The sequence below is a fragment of the Callorhinus ursinus genome, unplaced genomic scaffold, assembly GCF_003265705.2.
Source record: "Callorhinus ursinus isolate GAN/ISIS: 27379988/994484 unplaced genomic scaffold, GSC_fseal_2.0 scaffold2, whole genome shotgun sequence".
In the NCBI taxonomy this organism is placed as follows: Eukaryota; Metazoa; Chordata; class Mammalia; order Carnivora; family Otariidae; genus Callorhinus; species Callorhinus ursinus.
This window is the reverse complement of record NW_027397064.1, coordinates 107,924,997-107,946,203: the sequence shown is the minus strand read 5'-3', so window position 1 is coordinate 107,946,203 and position 21,207 is coordinate 107,924,997. Positions and strand designations below refer to the sequence as shown.

At 39.2% G+C, this 21,207-nt stretch overlaps 1 protein-coding gene across 5 annotated transcripts in view; it reads left to right on the top strand.

Annotated features, from left to right (window-relative positions):
• IWS1 (interacts with SUPT6H, CTD assembly factor 1) overlaps positions 1–17,277 on the top strand; it is a 44,203-nt gene extending 26,926 nt beyond the window's left edge. For 3 of the 5 annotated variants that reach the window (XM_073885451.1, XM_025857799.2, XM_025857791.2), the window contains 9 exons: positions 1,746–1,843; positions 2,629–2,779; positions 3,277–3,359; positions 4,457–4,586; positions 5,630–5,747; positions 7,447–7,558; positions 8,793–8,849; positions 11,584–11,695; positions 16,307–17,277. In XM_073885451.1, the coding sequence (XP_073741552.1) occupies positions 1,746–1,843; positions 2,629–2,779; positions 3,277–3,359; positions 4,457–4,586; positions 5,630–5,747; positions 7,447–7,558; positions 8,793–8,849; positions 11,584–11,695; positions 16,307–16,438 (993 nt within the window). In that variant the 3' untranslated portion in view covers positions 16,439–17,277. Of the gene's footprint in view, positions 1–1,745; positions 1,844–2,628; positions 2,780–3,276; positions 3,360–4,456; positions 4,587–5,629; positions 5,748–7,446; positions 7,559–8,792; positions 8,850–11,583; positions 11,696–12,129; positions 14,393–16,306 lie in introns of those variants that run through there. The other 2 variants (XM_073885449.1, XM_073885454.1) reach the window with 2 other exon arrangements.
• Positions 17,278–21,207: the final 3,930 nt, after the last annotated feature.

The following is a 21,207-nucleotide window of genomic DNA, read 5'->3' as shown; positions in this document are numbered from 1 at the left end:
GCCATCTTTGAAGTGTCTATGTAATTTCCAGTCTGTTTTGGCAGTTTCTTGTCTGTTCTTTTAGTCTCTTTATCCTTGCAGTATTAATACAGAACTGTGGATATTTGGTGGTTTATGTCCTCTAAACTTGTTATTCCTCAAGATTGCCTTGGCTTTCTTTTTTCGCATTCCCGTATAAATTTTAAACCAAGCTTTTGCAAAAATTACAAAGTATAAACATTTTCTGAATGCAGAGCAGTGAAATTAGAAATTCATTACAAAATCAAAATATCCTCGCCACCCAGAAATTTAAGACTTCCTTGTCAGACAGTTCTTGCATTGAAAAAGAAATAGTACTTTAATTACTAAGGAGAGTGAAACTAGATGAATTTAGATTCTGATTCAAGATGGTAGAAAAATAAAGTGAACCTAAGGAAAATAGGAGTAATAGGAATAACTCATTCAGCAAATATTTGGGAGCCTGTATGCCAGAGATTGTTTGGACATTGCCCTCATGGAGTTCATACTCAGTTCAGCAGCATTTTTACAAGAATAAAATGTATTTTTCTAGAGTGTTAACATCAGCTTGATTATAGGTTTAGTTCAGTGAGAAAAACAACATACTAGGTGAACTGTTGGAATGATCTAAGTACAATATGGAGAAGCTATAAAGAAAAGACCATTTTTTTTTAAAAGATTTTATTTATTTATTTGACAGACACAGCGAGAGAGGGAACACAAGCAGGGGGAGTGGGAGAGGGGGAAGCAGGCTTCCCGTGGAGCAGAGAGCCTGATGTGGGACTCGATCCCAGGACTCTGGGATCATGACCCGAGCCGAAGGCAGATGCTTAACGACTGAGCCACCCAGGTACCCCAAGAGTGACCATTTTAATTACATAAAAATAAAAAATTATGCAGAAAACATTAAACAAAATGAAACTGTACATATGTGAGGACTGTGCAGTCCCTGTCACTTACAAAGGGCTAATTTTCCAGAGTTTTAAAGAGACTTTCCATACCAATAAGACAAAGATCCAACAGGAAAATGGACATAGGGTATTGGGAGTTCCATAGAGAAAGAATTAAAAATGACCTTTAAACATGAACAAAATACCCACCCTTACTCTTAAGAGAATATAAAGAAAAATGCCTTTTAGTTTTCAGTCCAGAGATTGGCAAATATCAATGTTTGATAACCTGTAGTAGTGAGAAGTTGGAGAAACAGGTGTACTTATGCTTTGCTGGAGAGAGAGTTAATTAGTATAACGTCTGAAAAGTTTAGTAAATATTTCACAAAATTTCAAATACGTATACCTAAATGTCAGTGGCGAAATATACAAATTATGGTTGCAGTCCTAGTGTGAAATAGTCTAAAGCCTTAAAGTGAATGAGGATTCTTTATGCCAATATAAATTGATCTCCATATTCTGTTGTTAAATGTGGAAAGTGCAGACCAGTATATACTGTACCCAGTGTATAGAGTATGCTGCCATTTGTATAATAAAAGGGGAAAAGAAATACATATGTGTACAATTATGTGTGTAAATGTAGGCTATTTCTGGAAGGAGACATAAGAAAACTAGTAACACTAGCGGCCTGGTGGGAGGGAGCTTTTTTGCTGTATACCTTTTGATACCTATTTAATTTTTGTTCTTTGTGAATGTATTACTTTAAAAATGCAAAAAAAAAAAAAATTAAGAGCAGTTATACCGAAGAAAATCTGTAAGGAAGTTGTGATAACCCTGGCAAATTTACCTGGCCTGTAGGGTTTTAACCAAGAAGATTTAGAAGAAGAAAAAAGTGAAACACAGGTAAAAGAAGCAGAAGATTCAGATTCTGATGATAACATAAAGAGAGGAAAACAGTGAGTTTGCTTTATTTTTTAAAAAGGAATTTGTTAAAAACAGGGTTGTTGGAGGGGAGGGGGTGGAGGGATAGGGTAACTGGGTGATGGGCATTAAGGAGGGCATGTGATGTAATGAGCACTGGTGTTATATAAGACTGATGAATCACAACTCTACTTCTGAAACTAATATATGTTAATTAATTGAATTTAAATTAAAAAATTTTAAAGATCATAAAAAAAGTTTGTTAAAGAGTACTTTAAAATAAAGGTAGAAACTATCAAACTTTGTTTTTTCTTATTTTGGTTCCTTACTAAGTGTAGCAAAGACTGTTCCACTTTTCTCCCTTCTACTTCTCGATAGTACAGTATAGTATTTTCTGTCTGAAAATATATTCACTCTTACTCTTTTTCTTTCATTTGCCCTGTGCTCAGCTTCTTAATTTGTGGGGTTCTATGGTGTTACCCTCACTGAGTAAGCTCTTCTTGAGTTACTGAAAAATAACATAAAAATACATTTTTTGAGAGAAAAGCTGACTTTGGGGTCCCAGGGACAATGAGGCAGAGTTCTAACTACAAGATATTACTTGACTGAATTTCACATACTTTTGTTGAGATGGTTGGAATCTGTGTTCAGAGAAGTCTGATATCTGCAAAGGTGCCAAGTTGTAAGTATTTGCACTTTGGAAGAAAGTAGCATTTCGTGGAGGTAGAATTAAGAAAGCGGGTGGTTCTTTACTGTGACAAAAGGAAATATGTATTTAAAAGGGAATTTGTATTTCACTTGATTTTGTGTTGCTGCTTAGTATGGACTTTCTGTCGGATTTTGAGATGATGCTGCAGCGGAAAAAGAGCATGAGTGGCAAGCGCAGGCGTAACCGTGATGGTGGTACTTTTATTAGTGACGCTGACGACGTAGTGAGTGCCATGATTGTCAAGATGAATGAGGCTGCTGAGGTGAGACGGGTCACTGGTTGCTTCCTCTTTTCTTTCCTTACTTACTTGGTTGTGTGGCCTTTCAAAGGAGGGGAAAGGAAAAGTATCTGGAGACATAGCTGAAATAAGACTGGTCATGGGTGTTTAATTGTGGAAATGTATGTGATAGTATATTAGTTTGTTTTCTGTCTTGGTAGAATTTGACATTTTCTATAATTAAAATAGGAAAAAGCACGCAAGTAAATATTGAAACTCTTCTTTAGTAATAACTAAATTAATAGTTGTTACTCTAAATTAGTAATTTTTTTAAGCTAATCTAACAGTTTTGTGGGTTTGATTAACAGACATAGAATTTGGGGTTCTACAAAAAGTTCATTTTTTAGTTATCCTTTCTTGTAGAAAAAATTGTTACTCAGAGACACTGCTGCTTTATTTTAAAGTTTACAATTATAGTGGTACAATTCATTATTAACAATAAGTATTGCTTTTTTTTAAAAAATCTTTTTCTTCCTGGATAGGAAGACAGACAGTTGAACAATCAAAAAAAGCCAGCACTGAAAAAATTAACATTATTACCTACTGTGGTCATGCACCTTAAGAAGTAAGTATTCTGTTTCCTTGAAAAAGTTTTTTCCTTTTAATGGAATAATATTCAAACTATGTACTGGTGTTCTAAAGATGTCATGTAATGACTGCTGTCTGTCAATTCACAGAAAAATAATAGAATTTCCTAAATTATGTTACTTCCTCACAAATTTTTCTTTTTATTAAATTAAATTAATTTTTTTTTTTAAGAGGTGGGTGGGGGCAGAGGGAGAGAGAATCTTAAGCAGGCTCCATGCCCAGCTTGGAGCCTGATGCAGGGCTTGGTCTCACAACCCTGAGATTATGACCTGAGCTGAAATCAAGAGTTGGTGCTTAACCAACTGAGCCACCCAGGTGCCCCCTCACAAATTTTTCTTAAACTTTGATACCTGTTACAAACAGAGCAGAACAAATAGCAAACTGACACTAAGGAAAGAAAAGCATGTAAACCACTACTTTTGTTCTTTATCGACTCTCTTATTTTAAGTTTGGTAAAATTGCACCTCTTTTCCTAGTGTGATTGAGCACCAGAGCAAATTTCGGGGGGACTACTTGAAGCATGTATTGTAGGAGGCTTATATGACCAGTTTTATCATGAAGTATGTCACTGGTCTTCTGTGTTAAGGACCCTTTTTTGATAGATCTTGATACTAGCCTCTTTCATTGGTTTACTCATATTCCTGAGCAGCTGATTTCTCTTGAACCTAACCAAGTTAGGTGTCCTGCAAAGAATAGCACAATTCTGGGTTCTCTATCACCTAAGCCAGTTTGAGAATCTCTATTCTGAGAGATTAAAGATAACTTTTTTTAGTTGTAATAATTGGAGCTCTTTATTCTTACTGTCTATACCATTCATATCAGCATTAACCTATCTTGTATAATTCAAGTTTTTAACAAATGATCTTTGCCTGTCAAATCTGTTTTTTTTTTTTTAAGTAGGAACTAAATTTTATATTGCTTTTGAAACATGAATAGGTACTCAGTAAATAATGTATATGAGTAACTTGAGAAGCAGTTTTTGGAAACACCACTAAATAGATAAGAAAATCCAGAGGAAGCTATGGTAGAACCAAGGTTCATAGACTTGACTTTTTTTTTTTTAATTAACTATAGGCAGGACCTTAAAGAAACATTTATCGACAGTGGTGTGATGTCTGCCATCAAAGAATGGCTCTCCCCTCTACCGGATAGGAGTTTGCCAGCATTAAAGATTCGAGAGGAGCTGTTGAAGATTCTGCAAGAGGTTAGAGGCAAATAACATGAGTATATGTTCTTCATTAATTATCTGATGTGGTTTGTATTGTCACAGCCTCTGTGTCACCATGTACGTACACATTCTCTCTGCCATAGTCTGCCAGAAGAGGGGTTTCATTCGGTATGTCTATTAGAAACATACCAAATAAAATGAGCATAAAAAGGAAGGCCTTATAAAATTTCATGTAACTATAGTATTGAAGGAAAAAGATCTTGGAGTTGCTATTATTTGAGATGAAGCATACAGCAGTGGACATGTTTTAGGGAGGCACTTCAAGTAGAAAAGGCACCAACTTCAGATTCAGATAAACTTGATTGTGAATCTTTTTTTTTTTTATTCATGAGAGAGAGAGACAGAAGCAGAGGGAGAAGCAGGCTTCCTGCTGAGCAGGGAGCCCAATGTGGGACTGAATCCTAGGACCCTGGGATCATGACCTGAGCTGAAGGCAGACGCTTAACCATCTGAGCCACCCAGGCACCCTTGATTGTGAATCTTGAGCTGGGCCACCTTTATGTGGCTGTGACACCTTGGGCAGGCTACTTAACTTCTGAAGGAATTCCCAAGGAACTTCCTATGTGCTAGGTATTCATACATGTATTGCTTCATTTATTCCTCACAACAAACCTGCAAGGTAGGTGTATTGTTTTCATTCTACAGATGAGGAAATGAAGACTGAGAGGAGTTAAATGACTTGTCCAAGGTCACATACCTAGCAGATGGTTATGCTTGGGTTCAGACTTAGGTCTGTTTGATTCAGAGGCCTGTACTGAGGCTTGCATTAAACTGCTAACCTCTGAATATGGTTAGTTTACACTTTCCACATTGTTAAGTTTTACTTTGACTCGGTGTAATACTGAACTCTCAACTCTTGGTGTGAACACAGAGTATCTTTGTGTTCAATGTCTGCAGATCCTGAAAATGGAATTTTCATTATTGTGAAAGAACCAGGTGTTGGAGGTCCTCTAGAATAGATTGGCAGGACTCCCAGCTTTTGAGTGATTAATGTGTATGTATGTGTTTGTGTTCCCCAGCTACCTAGTGTGAGCCAGGAGACCCTGAAGCATAGTGGGATTGGACGAGCAGTGATGTATCTCTATAAACACCCCAAGGAATCAAGGTCCAACAAGGATATGGCAGGGAAATTAATCAGTATGTACATTTTGCTTTTTGTTTGTTGTGTTTGTGTATATCAGAAGGACATGTATGTATAAAAACAAACTATTATTTTTACCAGTATTCATTTAAAATGAGTTCATGAAGTAGAATAGAATTTTTTTTTGGCAATTTCTTGTGGGTACCAGCTTTTTTAGCCTTAGACTTAAAATGTTCCTCAGCATATTTAAGTATGCTATCAGTATTAAGGATAGCAAGTGAAAAGTTTTCTAATCCTGGATCAAGAGCATGTATAGAGAGGGGGTTAGTGTACAGGCCATAGAGTCAGTCATACCTGGGTTCGAATCCTGAATTCACCACCTACCTTACTGAGTATCTTTAGGCAAGTGATTTAAGCTCTAAGCCTTGGTTTCCTCCTCTGTAAAATAATGATATGTTCACTTTGAATTATAAAGATTAAATGAGAGGATATATGTAAAGCACAGGACCTAGCACATAGTAAGACCTCAAGAAATGTTAGCCATTAGTGCTATTGTTGTGACTTTTATAGTGGTCTCCAAAGTGTTTTGCATGTTCTTATTTAATGATAACCGAGAAATCCAGGAGTCTAACTGGAATTAATTTAATCAATTACTGTATCATTTATGAAATCCTTTAGTTTTAAGAATGAAAACTGTGTGTTTTCGTCATTCTTCTTAATTCTTCCTGTGCTCCATGTTGCAAAGGAATTTTTTAAACCTCAAGGGTATATCAAAAAATACTCCTATATGTGAATACAGTAATTATTTTTCTACTGATTTTTGAGATTATCAAAATTTTTTAGAGAAATTTATTTTTTTTATGAGCCAGAGAAGTATTACGTTTTTGATCTTGTTAATCTGCAGTGCGCTATTATATGATGAACTTCTAATGCTTTTATGCAGTGGTTCTCAACTCTCATTTTGCCCTAATCTGAGAGAGGCAGAATATTCCCACTAATACCCATGACTTACTGTAAACAGTAATTCTGAATCTAATAGTGGGGTCGGTAGGCTATATATGTAAAGATACGTAGACTCCCTGAGACTCCCTGCTTCCTTATTTGATAACACCTAATATTCTGTCTGTGAAAGTTCTTGCTTGTTTTGATGGTGTATTAAATGCTGCAGTACGCTACATTATGTTTGAGAACAAAAACATCAGTTGTCACCCATGGACTTTTACTGACTAAACAGTGGGCATGTTGTACTTTGGTTCACGGTCACATCACTGTAGCAGCTTTCTTAGACTTAATGAAATCTGGACTCTGTGCTGCACTGTTAAAATGCAATTCTTGAAGATTTAGACCATTTGACAAGAAATAAGTGAGCTTGTTTTTGGTTAGAATAGGAAGCTAGAAGAAGTTGAAGATGTTCTGTTTTCAGTAGAGTAAATTTACAAATTAGGCTGTCTATGAAATATCAACACAGCTAGCTGATGACTGTCAAAGTGAGTCAGATAGTACTTTCTTTAAACCTCTGTAGTGGAGGCTTAAATGACTTTATGACACTGAATTTTCTGGATCAGCTGAAGATGGTTATGATACTGGTATTACATGCTGTGTTTACCCTAAAATGGTCCTGAAATAATGGTATCTTTAGGGAAAGTATATTCTAAATGCCTGGAATATTGCATCACACTAGGGTGTGATGATTTCAGTAAATGGTAGCAGAAATGCTACTTTCTAGTCTAAACAATTGATTTTTCCTTGTTACAGATGAATGGTCTCGGCCTATATTTGGTCTTACCTCAAACTACAAAGGTATGACAAGAGAAGAAAGAGAGCAGAGAGATCTAGAACAAATGCCTCAACGACGGAGAATGAACAGGTATGAGGAGTAAATACTGTTCTCATAATCAGTTGTTTTGTAAATAAGGTCATTAAGAGTCCTGCAAAGTGGGGCGCCTGGGTGGCTCAGTCGTTAAGCGTCTGCCTTCGGCTCAGGTCATGGTCCCAGGGTCCTGGGATCAAGCCCCACATTGGGCTCCCTGCTAGGCGGGAGGCCTGCTTCTCCCTCTCCCACTCCCCATACTTGTGTTCCCTCTCTCGCTGTGTCTCTCTGTCAAATACATAAATAAAATCTTAAAAAAAAAAAAATTCCTGCAAAGTGATAGGGTTTTGTCTTTTCTCACAGCTTGATATGTCTGTGTATTCATACCCTTTTAGTTTAAATGCAGTACTGTACAGTGAAGGCCCACACTCCCTTCTTTTTTGGTTCGATCTGGTGGATTGTGGCCTCTGCCACAGTTTCAGAGGTTGCTTGTGTTGTTCCAGCCAGTTGCAAGAAAAACTTCTCAGGCCCATTTTCAGATTCTTATGTTGCTGGTAGTTTGTATCAGCAACTGGATACAGTTGCATCCAGGATGGCAGAGTTAAAAGTTAGAAAAATGGCAGTTACTGCTCACCCATGATGAAACCTGGTATGCAAACAGTCATTAAAAGAAGTCATACTTTCTCACTGATATGAGGAATTCTTAATCTTAGGAAACAAACTGAGTGTTGCTGGAGTGGTGGGGGGTGGGAGGGATGGGGTGGCTGGGTGATAGACATTGGGGAGGGTATGTGCTATGGTGAGCGCTGTGAATTGTGCAAGACTGTTGAATCACAGATCTGTACTTCTGAAACAAATAATGCAACATATGTTAAGAAAAAAGAAAAAGAAGAAGATAGCAGGAGGGGAAGAGTGAAGGGGAGTAAGTTGGAGGGGGAGACGAACCATGAGAGATGATGGACTCTGAAAAACAAACTGAGGGTTCTAGAGGGGAGGAGGTGGGGGGATGGGTTAGCCTGGTGATGAGTATTAAAGAGGGCACGTTCTGCGTGGAGCACTGGGTGTTTTGCACAAACAATGAATCATGGAACACTACATCAAGAACTAATGATGTAATGTATGGTGATTAACATAGCAATAAAAAATTAAAAAAAAAAGAAGTCATACTTTTACAAGATTTGAAGTAATTTTCCCAGATCCAGTGTAAAGGACCTAATTGTGGTCCAAGTTTGATATTTTGCTTTGCTGTTTTTTTTTTTTCTTAGTTAAAAATTGATTACTCTTTTCACAGCACCGGCGGTCAGACACCCCGAAGAGACCTGGAAAAGGTGCTGACAGGAGAAGAGAAGTAAGATTTTTTATTAATTGTTGTTCTTAGACTTCAAATAGAAAATCTTCTGCTTGCTGCTTTAAGAAAAATGGCAAATGAAACAATGTTATGTTTACGTTGGTGGGGGATGGTTTTCAGTTTAACATTTATTGAATATCCACAAATATGGTGGTGCTCTGGAGGATATAAGATTTAGAAATAGTTCCTTCAGTAAAGATTGAGATAGTGGAAGATGAGTTTGAGAGTATAGATGTGGGCTAGATTTTGAATGGTCTTAAATTAAGATGAGGAATTGTCACTTCTCTTTGTGATTCCGCAGAAATGTGAAGTTCCAGATTGGATTTGGAATGCTGGTGCTGGTGGCATCGTGGTGTAGGGTGGGTTAGAGTGCAGAGGAGCTGAAGGTAGTGAAACCGAGGTGGTAATGGGGAAGTGGAAGGTTAGGAGACTTAACAGGAGCAAAATTGCCAAGAGTTGGTGACTCCGTGGGCGAGGAGTTTGGCTAACGTTGAAGACACCAATCAGAATTTTACCCCAAGTAACCAAGACAGTGGTATTACCATTTGCTCAGGTGGAGAGGAAGAGTAGATTTTTAGGACATAGGTGCATTCTGCTTTGGGCATTAGTAAATGTGAGATGCCTAATGAAATAGTCCTATAAATATCATGGGTCTAAAACTTGAATTTGGGGCTAGAGACATAATAGATTTGATAGTTATTTCCACAGAAACGATTGTGGAATTGAGAAAGTATAGAGTAAGAAATAAAGCACACCACTGGGTGTAACCAGTGAAGGTAAGTGAGTGGCTATTGTCCTGCGTGTTGGAGGGGACCGTAGAGAATGAGGCCATGCTGGAGAGGGGCAGTGGCAAAGGGCATGGGCCATTGCAGAGGCTACAGAGGAGTTTGTGCAGTGAGTGTTGGCAAGTCAGGCAGCACCCAGATTGCAAGAGAGAGAGGGAGAGGAGCTAGAGGGCGCCAGTGTTGTTCGTTTACGGATAGGTTTGATGATGGAACAGGTGGCAGCTTTAGGGGAGAATACGTTATGAGAATTTTCTTTGGCTAGCCAGTTAATTTGTTCATGTATTTGAAGCTTATAGAAACTTGATATTAAGAATAGATTAAACTCAGGTACCTGGGTGGCTCAACCAGTTAAGCATCTGACTAGATTTTGGCTCAGGTCATGATCTCAGGGTTGTGAGATCGGGCTCTGCACTGGGGGTGGAGCCTGCTTAAGATTCCCCCCTCCCCCTCTCCCCACCCCCTCGCTCTCTGTCACGCTCTCTCTCTCTTAAAAAAAGATTGGACTTTGTACAAGGGAATAGAAATTATTTAGAATTTTTTATCCTTCTCTCCCACTCCAACCTTCCCCCACACAGACACACATATACTCACTCTTCATTTACTGGTAGGGTGAATAGTTACCTAAAGGTTGATTGATTGGAATACCCAGACATTTACAAATAGGCTTTACTTTTAAAGGATGCTAGTCTTAATTTAGTCTCAAATTTGTACATAAAAGTAATTGTATGTCACACCATCAAATGCTGGCAAGGATGTTGAGAAACCAGCTCATTCATACCTTGCTGTAAGTAAAATGATACAGCTACTCTGGAAAACAGTTTGGCAGTTGCAAAGTTAAACATGCAACCACCATATGACCCAGCACTTGCACTCCTGGGCATTTTTCCCAGAGAAATGAACACTTATGTTTGTGCAAAAAACCTATATATGAGTGTACAGCTTTATTCATAATAGTCCAGAACTGGAAACAACCTAGATGTCCTTCAGCAGGTGAATAGTCAAACTATGATTGGTACCATAGAGTACTGCTCAGCAATTAAAAGGAACAAAGTATTGATAGATGGAACGATTTGGATGGATCTTCATTGGCATTATGTTTAGTGGATAAAGCCAGTTTCTAAAGATTATGTAGTGTATTCCATTTATATAACATTTTGAAATGCTAAAATTACAGAAACGAAGAACAGAATTCATAGTCACCAGGTGTTAGGGGCTGGCAGATGGGGTAGGAGGGTGGATGTGTTTTTATAAAAGGGCAATAGGAAGGACCCTTGTGGTGAATACACAAACCTGCGCATGTGATAAAATTGCATAGAACTAATAAACACAGAAACACAAATGAATGCAGGTAAAACTGGGGAAATATAAATAAAAACCGATGGACTTATATCAATGTCAATATTCTAGTTCTTGTAGGATAGTTTTGCATCTTTGACCATTGGGAGAGACACTGGATCTCTCTGTATTATTTCTTAAAACTACGTGTGAATTTGTGATTATCTCAGCTTTTAAAAAGAAGCAAAAATTATTGTATTAGTTGCATATGCAACACCACAAAAACTACTTTATGGGCATACTCAGTTTTGGGGGATCATTTTGGCTACCAGATCTTTCACCTCACAAGTGAGCCCGTGAGGGACTCCACTAGGCCAGAGAAATTGGAATTTGGGGTTCTCTTGTAGGAACCAGCCTTGGAAAGGAGAGAGGCTTGAGTATATCTGAAGCTGAGGAGAGGCTAAAAGGACTCCTGAAAATGCAGAGGAAGTTGGCTTTGGGAGGGAGGTTGAAGAATTTTTAGAGTAATGTGAGTGATGGCGATGTCAGCTACAGCAAGAGGGTGGATTGGGTAACCTGGGGAAGCAGAGGAAGTTTGAAATACCTGGGCAGCTGAATCAGCTGACCCAGCTGTGGTTGGCTTCATAATAGCATGCTCTTCTTCCCATTCTCAGGGCTCTCAGACCTGGAGATCCTGGATTCTGTGCCCGTGCGAGGGTCCCCATGCCCTCAAACAAGGACTACGTTGTCAGACCTAAGTGGAATGTGGAAATGGAGTCATCCAGGGTAAGCAAGCAGGGAAATAGCGAGGTGGATCTCAAGTGCAAGTTACTATTTTGTCTTTTACTTCATGTGTAATAACTCTTAACAGCTCTTGAGGTTTATCTGATTTAAAGAGAGCTGTTTTCTGGTCTCTTAGCTAGCCAGATCATTCATTGCTTGTGAGCTTTACTTCAGACTTAAAGCAACATTATCAATCCCTTTATTTCAACTGAATCTTGAAGCCTAGAGTGTTCTCATGCAGTCATTTTTTAGAACCATGAGAAACAGAACTCCCTGCTTCTTCGATCTACCCCTCCCTTTCTCTTCAACTGTTTTAAGTAATTCTGTTGTGAAATATTTAGGGTAAACACTTCCTCAGTCATCATTGTAAATACTCCGTGATCTTCATTGCTCTTCAGTAATCTTTTTTTATTCTCCATTCAAACTACTCTTTCTAGCCTGGTATTCTTAAAAAGGGCCTAAGCCGATTGGAAAAGCATAAGAGGCGATTTGCAGAACAGAAACGACTCAGCAAAGTGCACCGTGCTGTCAAGTTCAGCATTGAAGGCAACAGGATGCCCCTGTAGTCCTGGCCCTACCAGAGTGTATCCAGGAGGTATCCCCAAGGAAGCATGCTCTGTGCATGAGCTTGAATTGTCAGCAGCTAGAGTGGAAACAAGTGTGCGTGTGCTTTCTTAACCAGAAAAGGCCTGGCCCACTTACAGTTACTGAAATAATGACCTTAACAAACATTTCGTGACTTTCGAGTCCTATTGAATATTTAGAAATGGAAATGGAAGTCCCTTCCTTTATTAGTACCCCGGAAACTCATAATTAATTCCCTGATAAGCATTTTGATCTTGCTGTTACCCATTTTTATTAAAAATAAACCTTTTTTAGGGTCCAGAATCATAGTGGTCTGCATTACAGGCAGGTACACAAGTAATGAGTAGCTTCTTGGTGGAAGGGAGGTGACTTTTCCCTCCATTGTTAGTGGCTCATCAGTGTGCATTTGAGAGGGCCCATTGCATAAAGCCTTACACTGAATAGTTAAGAGATAAATTTGATTATTACATATTTAATACAGGGTCGGAAATGAAAACGTTGGGACCATTCCTTAAAGCCACACTCCCTGCTGTGCTCTGAGATGAATAGCGCTACCTTTGTAGCAGTGTGCTCTTGATGAGAGTCTGAGTGTGTTTCCTTCCCTTTGTCACTTCTCCATGACCCCTGCTTGGGCAGCTATTTTCACGGACTACACTCACCTTTGTGCCAGTTCATTTTTGCTGTTAAGCTGCAATCAGAACAAAGCACACTTTCTTACTTATTGAGAATAAATGAGAGATAGAAGAGCACTACTTCAGTGTCAAGAACTTTTTCATACTTCCTTCCCCTTTTTTGTACTTTTTACCCATATCCACATCCCTTGATACCCCTGCTCTTCCTCAACCACCCCTCTTTTCTTTTTATCTTTACTTTTTTCACTGTCTTTTCGCCTCTTGCTATTCCTCTCTTAGTAGTATTTTTTCTTCCCCAGCACACTTATGTTTGAGAATTGAGAACTACAGTAAGGCAGAGAGCTTGTAATAAAAACTCTCAGTGGCCAGTCTTCTTTGGAAGCCTAACTGTGTCCTGAAGGGCATGTGTCCATCTGCCAGTGTTGCTAGTTCTGATCCCATTCTCCCAGTAGGTGATGGGCAGGTGGGAAGAAGTGGCCCAGCTAGAGCAGAGAGATGACTAAGCAGGACAAGAGGGAAATTCAAGCTGCTTTCCTTTCCTTCATCTTAGCACTCCCAAGATCATAATGTGCCAGTATTTATCTAGGCCCGAGTCTAGGCATGTTTTGGGGGCTGGTGGTTTCATGTTACAGTTTAGGGTGTTGTCCTTAAACCACCTGACGCTGTTTCCCTGTTCAGGAAGAGTCCTTACGAATTCACTCAGGGCTTCCACATTGCAGACACTAATGAGTATTATTAGAAAATGTATTTTCCAGAAGAAGATTGGAGTGAGTAGATGGCTTTCAAATGAAACTCTCTTTGTTTTAAATGTCATTTTTATTTTTGAAAGTACATAAGTAAATATAAAACACTGTAGAATAACCCCATTCCCAAAGCCCTTCCTCGAAGTTCCCACTGTTAACAATTTGATGTGTTAAATGTATTTCCAGTAATGCTTCAAACTTGTTTTTTTCTGGTTATAATTACAGAAAATTTTGAGATTAGAAAGAGAAATCACCCACCATTCAAAAGCAGTTTGTTACAGTTTTTGCCCTTTTTTTCTATTGATACTTTCATAAAATTATACTGTATATAATTTTGGTCACTTTCCCTCATTAAACCACCTTATCATTTATCATTTATAATAGCTGCATAATAGTCTATCATGTGAATATATAATTTGTTTATTTATTCCTCTATGGATGGTTTCTGATTTTTCACTCCTAAATAATGCAGTAACCTACCCTACATTGTATGTTTATATGTTAATTTATTCCATGGAGTGCTTTTAAGATAACAGTAAAATGACAAATGCAATGTATGTTTTTATACAAACGTTTAAATGCAGAAAGCACAAATAAAATTAATATCGCTTGTAATTCCACCACACCTTAATATTAACATTTTGGGTTATTTCCTTTTTGTCCTTTTTATATTGTACATAAATATTACTAGTTTTGTGGTTTGGTGTTTTTGTTTTCAACTTTTATGCAAAATTGCTGTTTTATACTTTGTTGGATTTGTGTTTTACTTAACATGATAAAAACTCATTTAAGTAAACATTCTTTAGTGACTTAATATTCTGTCAAAATATTGTACCATAATTTTTTTAAGCACACCCATCTTGCTAATCTTTTAAGCTGCTTTGTTTTTTCACTGATAAAACAGTGCAGCATACACTTTTAATGTCCTAAGGAGTTGGTACAGAGTTGAATGAGGAAAGAGGTTATTGAATTTGGCATGTTAGGTACTATATCCTATGTGTTCTCCGATTTGCGGAAACTAGGCGTCTGCCAGCTACAAGTCTTAAAAGTTATGTAAATAAGAATGGATCATCGTGACCTGGGTGTGTCCCTTTTGCAGAGGCTTGAGGGCTCACATGGTTAGAGAGGGGGCTGGGAGACTTTCCTGCTGGTGTGTAAAGCTGCTGGGAGTTGGGTAATTGGAGATCTGAGCGGGTAAGGCTTCTGATGTGGACTGACTATAAGTACTGAGAATCAGGGCACATTGTCTGAAAGGAGGTCACATGTTTAGGACTGTCCAGGAAATCTGGGGATTTGATAGGGTGATAGTAGCATAGCTGCTTCTCATCTGATAATGAATGTTTATGCTAACTCAGAGTACTAGTGCCAAGTGTTAAATTGACATGAATATTTGGACTTGGGATTGTTTAAGAAAATCTAGGGTAGATATCACTCTTGTTCAAGACTGACTTAGGGTTCTTTGCCCTTGTCTGAGGTGCATGCTGAGTCTAGAGGTGGGATAAGACTTGGGAGGGTTCTCAACTCAAAAGGACCGTCACCACACTGGTAACCAACCCCAGTGTCTCCTCCTGAGCCCTACCTTCTTTGAGCAGTCTTGGAATTGAACTTCACAGGTGGTTCAGTAGTAAACATCTGGGGAGAAGTAGAAAAACTCAGTCTCTTTTTAAACCACTCAACATTCTTAAAGATAGGAATTGTCAGTAACACTATATTCAATAAGAAGAGTTCCCCCTGGTCTTTGACGTAAGTGGCAGGCCTTTTCATCATTTCTAAAGGTCAGTTTCTTGGAGACTGCATCTTTTCAAGACCATAGTCATTTCAAATTATAAAAGAAATAACCTAACAACAAACCTTTAAACATATAAGGCAAGCAAGGAGAGATGCAAGAAGTAGTAAGCCCCTTGGATCAAAAGATTTCATTTACTTTTCTTTTTGTATCGAGTGTAGTTACTTAACATAAATCTAATTGGTTCCAAAGTAGTAATAATAGTAATAGCTGATATTTAATTTGAGCACTGACTGTGTGCTGGTATTTGACACTATTATCTCATTTACTTCTCCCAGCAGTCTTGAAAGAAGTACAGACCAGGGGCCTGATTGCCCAAGGTTCTAGAACTTGCTAAGTCAAAGTGGGGATTCACCCCAAGTCTGAAACTAGAGCTTCAGCACTTAATGGGTTCGCTTTACTCACCTCTCACCTCATTCATTATGCTTAAGGCTTTTTCTCAGATGACTTTCGAAGATCACTATTCTTCATGCCAGCACTGTTGGGAGATGAATATCTTAAGTGGTCTGGTCCATGTTTGACCTTTGAAAGGGAAAAGCATATAGTCAAAATGTAATTTAATGGAATTGGGGTGATCATAGTTTAAATTTTCCCCCTTTCATCTAGGAGGTTTCTATGGACTGAGGCAGAATTTTAAAATAAGACACAGACAACTGTTAATCTTCATTGAGAGAGTTTAATATGTGTACATGGCTAACACTGGTTGTGTACACTTGATCTGTTGTTCCTGAGGTCACCAAAGCATATTGTGATTATTACAGAGATTGAAGCTCTTCTGACTGTTAACTTTCAGGTAAAAGAACATGAAAGACAAAACTAGATTTGTGTATTTCAGTAATTTGCTCTTTAATTTTTACCCCACTCTTAGTTTCAGGGGACCTCCAAGAAGGGTATCAGTCGACTGGATAAACAAATGAGAAAGTTCACAGATATCAGGAAAAAAAGCAGATCTGCACACGCAGTGAAAATCAGCATCGAGGGCAATAAAATGCCATTGTGACCTTGCCTGGGATGTGTCCCCATCTCTAAGAAATGCGCAATGGACTCTTTGGAGAAAGAAGATGATATTTTAAAAAATTTTTTAGTGTATCTGTAAATGGTTCTGCTTATATCAGATGTTGTCATAGGATTCGCATTTCTCTCACTTGTATTTAAAACTGTTTGTTGTGTACTTTGTACAGAAGAATACTAGTCATACTTCTATAAACTTTACACAATAAAGTTTCATTCTGGTTTTGGGGGGCTGTCTCTTCATTGTCTTAGAGGATGTCTTCTCAGTGGGGGTGAAAATTGGTTCTTGGTGAAGGGGAAAAAAATCTTAGATATTACAGTGGTTTGTGACCCTTCCATCTTCCATGTTCAGCCTTCCTGACTGGTATAATAAGGGATTTGGTCTCTGTTTTGGGTTCCTGACAAGGAGCTTCTAAAACCCTTGGCATTTCCTGGGTGATAAGGTTTTTGTGATGCTAATGAGGTGACTCTTGGTAGGCCCCTAGACAACTTTGGAATGGGGGCTGTCACCAGAAAGATCTACCAGGTAATTCAAGGGTTGGGATTTTGGGCAGGCCTGACGAGTTGGAGTGAGGGGATTGAGTTCAGTCATGTGCCCAATGATGTAATTGGTCGTACCTGAATAGTGAAACCCCAGTTAAAAACTCTGGACACTCAAGCTCACTGGGGCTTCCAGATTGGTGAGCACAGTGATAAGCTGAGATGATGATGTGCCTTCATTCCACAAAGAGAGGGTATGGAAGCTCTCTTTCCTCCCAGAACTCACCCCGTGTCTCTTCCTGGTCCTCCTACTTTGAGTCCTTTGTAATAAAACTAATCATAAACATAGTGCTTTCCTGAGTTCTGTCAGTCATTTTAGCAAATTCTTGAACCTAAGGGGATCATGGGAGCCCCCAGATTTTGTAACCAGTCAGTCAGAAGTGGTCATGGACCCACTTGCAGCTGGCATCCAAAATGGGAACAGTCTTTTGGAGGACTGAGCCCTTAAACCTGTTGAGTCCAGTGCTAACTCCAGGTGGTTAGTGTCAGAATTGAATTGCAGTATTCTAGTTGGGGTTGAAATGAAATAATGACAAAATCTTAATTCTTAACTATTTCTCTTGTTAGGGAAAGTTTAATTACTTGATTTTAATTAAATTACATTGATGTTTTCTCATGGGAAGTGTGCTATAATGGAAAAAAAAAAAGGTTGTGAAATACTGCCTTAGAGGAAATGTGGATGTAACTGAAAATCACTGTACCAGTTACTGATAGCAGTTGGGCAGTTGGGTTAGAGATAATTATATTTATGGCTATACTGTTCTATTTTTGTGATACTTTAAACTTACCTTAATAGTCTCTGCAGATTTAATTATGAAAAATCTCCAGTTAGTCAAAATGACTAAATCCAAGAACCAGTAATTCATTTTAATTATAGAAATTCTACTCCAATACAAATTGGAATAGGGTTTTTGACAACCTTGATTTTCAAAAAAACGTGAAAATCATACTTGCCATAAAAGCCTTTGAACATTTACTTTCTTTTTAAAAAAGATTTTATTTATTATTTGAGAGAGAGCATGAGGTGGGGGGAGCAGAGGGGAGAGGGAGAAGCAGACTCACTGCTGAGCCGGGGCTGGGGTGGGGGTGGGGGTGGCGAGCTACATGATCCTGGGACTCCGGGATCATGACCTGAGCCACCCAGGTGCCCCTGCATTTACTTTTTTTTTTTTTTTAAAGATTTTATTTGACAGAGACACAGCGAGAGAGGAAACACAAGCAGAAGGGGTGGGAGAGGGAGAAGCAGGCTTCCCGTGGAGCAGGGAGCCCAATGCGGGGCTCGATCCCAGGACCTAGGGATCATGACCCGAGCCGAAGGCAGATGCTTAACGACTGAGCCACCCAGGCGCCCCTACTTACAAGATTAAAAAAAAAACATTCTTGCTGCTTTGGGGCACCTGGGTGGCACAGTTGGTTAAGTCGGCCCTTGGTTTTGGCTCAGGTCATGATCTCAGGGTTGTGAGATCAAGCCCATGTCAGGCTCTGTGCTCAGTGCAGAGTGTGCCTGAGACTCACTCTCCCTCTGCCACTTTTCTCTTTCTCTAAAATCTTAAATAAAAACATTCTTGCTGCTTTAAAGCAGGATTTGAAGGAGCACCCAGTGAAAACACCACTCACTCTGAGATGAGGGTTTGGGTCTGTGCTTCCCAGGACTAGCTCAGTTCTTACAAAACCTGGGGCCCTGGACCTGTAGGTTCTTTCCATGGTGGAGCTGCAGTTATGGATGCACCAAGGGAGGTTCAAAGGCATCAGGCCCTAAGACAACTAGTTATTCCTTGGGTTTATTTGACTAGAGAGCAATGGGTGAGGCTTTAAATAAAATACTTTGTAAATGTTTTATGATGATGACATGTTAAAAACACAGTGGATTGAAAGTAAAGAGACAGAGTTTGGTCTCCCAACATGTGAGGATCTCTGTGGGTGAGGGAAATCAGTGCTCATGGTTTGAGAGTCGGGAGAGAAGAGGAGAGAGTTTATGCTTTCCTGCCTTTTGAGTTTGGCGAATGAGTGATTTCTTTGTAATTCTTTTTTTTTTTTTTTTTTTTTTATGTGTTTTGAGAAAGAAGTTACTCTTTTGGCTAGAGATAGTACAGAAATAGAGTTCCCCAGACCAGTTATATGTGAGACCGACAGAGGTCAGTAAACACTGGTCTTTTGAGGAACTTATCTGGTAGGTTGACCAGTGTAGTTATGGACAGCTGTTCCAAGCTGGTCTCTTCTGAAACCCATGTCGGGAGGAAGTAGGACCAAATCAAAGAGGCTGTGGGCTCCCAGGATAGTCACCATTCAGTTTGTTGAGCTGACCTAACATATATATGGCACTTCACATTTTGACATTGATTATACTTAATTCTATGAGATGTTATTGTCTCTGTCTTACAGATGAAGGTAATGATGCACAGAGATCAAGATGCCACCCAGCTGGTGAGTGGCAGAGCCAGAATCAGGTCTCCTGATTTCTGATCCCTGGCCACCTTTTCAGCTGGATTTTTTCCACATGAAGTATGTGATAGTTCTTATTGTTCAGACTTTTAGTTCTTGGCTTATATTTTCTGGCCATTCCTAAGTGTTGCTATTCTGTTTTTATTGAGGAAGTCAGAGAAAAAATGAGGTGGAAAAAACCATTCAGGGGTTTCCTAAGAAATAGTGTTGTTCAGTATGATACTTAAAAAGGAATCAAATTTGGTAGACTTTCAGCATAATCATGTTATCCTTAGAGCAGAATTCAGAATGAAATTGATCTCTTATCAACCAACTTTCTTTTTAAAAAATTTTAAAGCAAAACAGCAAAACCTTGTAAGTTGATCCCATAGCCTAGATGGTATTATAAGGACCATCCTGTGCATGTCTCTGCTGAAAGGGAGAGGAACCACAGCTGGGCCTCATACTTTCATGGTGTCCAGTTAATCACCCTATTTAGGTTTCACAAGAAGCCACCATTTATCTTTCCATAAGTGAGAAAAATGTGTTCAAAGTGAAATGACTGCCCAAAGTCACACGGTAAGTAGCAAACCACCCATGGATCCGGAGTCCATTCTTTCTGCCTCCAAAGCTTTCAGTTATGCTGCGGTGTTTTCTGGGTGAAATACCAGGATTTAAATAGATGCTTTAGAGTTTTTTTTATTGATCCATAGTTGTTCTTGGACCTTGTTTAAACTTGTACCATCTGAAGTTAACACCTGTGTCCATTCTTTTCCAGGTTTTGCTGTTATCACTCAAGATACCATACCTTGAATAATACATGGAAGACCTCAGGACACTGATAAGGCTAATATCCTAATGAAGGGCCTCAGAGGGTCATGGCTGGGGAAGGGCTGGGATTCAGCCATACTGCTAAATAGTTTGATGATAACCTTCTTCAGATGTTACAGTCATTGATGTTTGTTAGGGCTGAGGATCCTGGGGAAAAGTCTTGAATTCTCTCCACTATTGGGTTTGATTATTGATAGGATGCATAGGCTGACATGGCCCAGGCAGAGACCCACCTGCAGAGATTGTGGGAACCCCAAGAGAAAATTCCCTGTAAGAGAAGGACCAGTCTGACAGGGCAAGCCCTTCTTCTCAAGAGGATAGAATGTTGGAGTCAAATTGACAGTCCCAGTATGTCCTGAGCCTGTAGGTGTGAACTGAAAGCTGTGTTGATAGATGCTATAACACGAGTTCAAAACGTTCTGCTGTGGAACAGCCCTGGTCATCCGTATGCAGAAGGAACACTCTAACCTCATAGCCCTGTGGAGTCCTGGAATGGCAGCTCCTCTGGCCAACCAATTTAGGGCATGGTGACAAGAGTGGTCCCCCCCTCTTGGGGTGTATCTGTGGAATAATCAAGCCCGAAGCTGCAAAAGCTTGACCTGAGCGGCCATAGCAACCCATTTAGGATCAGGTGCACCCTTAGGATTCCTAGAACATTTGAGGAGGAAGGATTTTCCTTGAGGTAGGACTCCCTACATTTGCACAGATGAGCACTCAAAGCCATTGAGATTCAGATATTAATATGAAACAACTTCATTTGCACTCATGGCTGATTAAGGCTTGGAAAGTTTTCCTTTCTGCTGCAGGATTTTTGAGACACCCAAGAAAGTAACCAACTACTATAGCTTGTATCATCATTAAGGACTGGTTGAACCCCACGCGGCCCATGGTCTGTACTCCACAACTCCCATAGCCACTCTGGTCTCATGTCATGCCACTCTTCCCTTCGCTCACTCCACTCAGGCT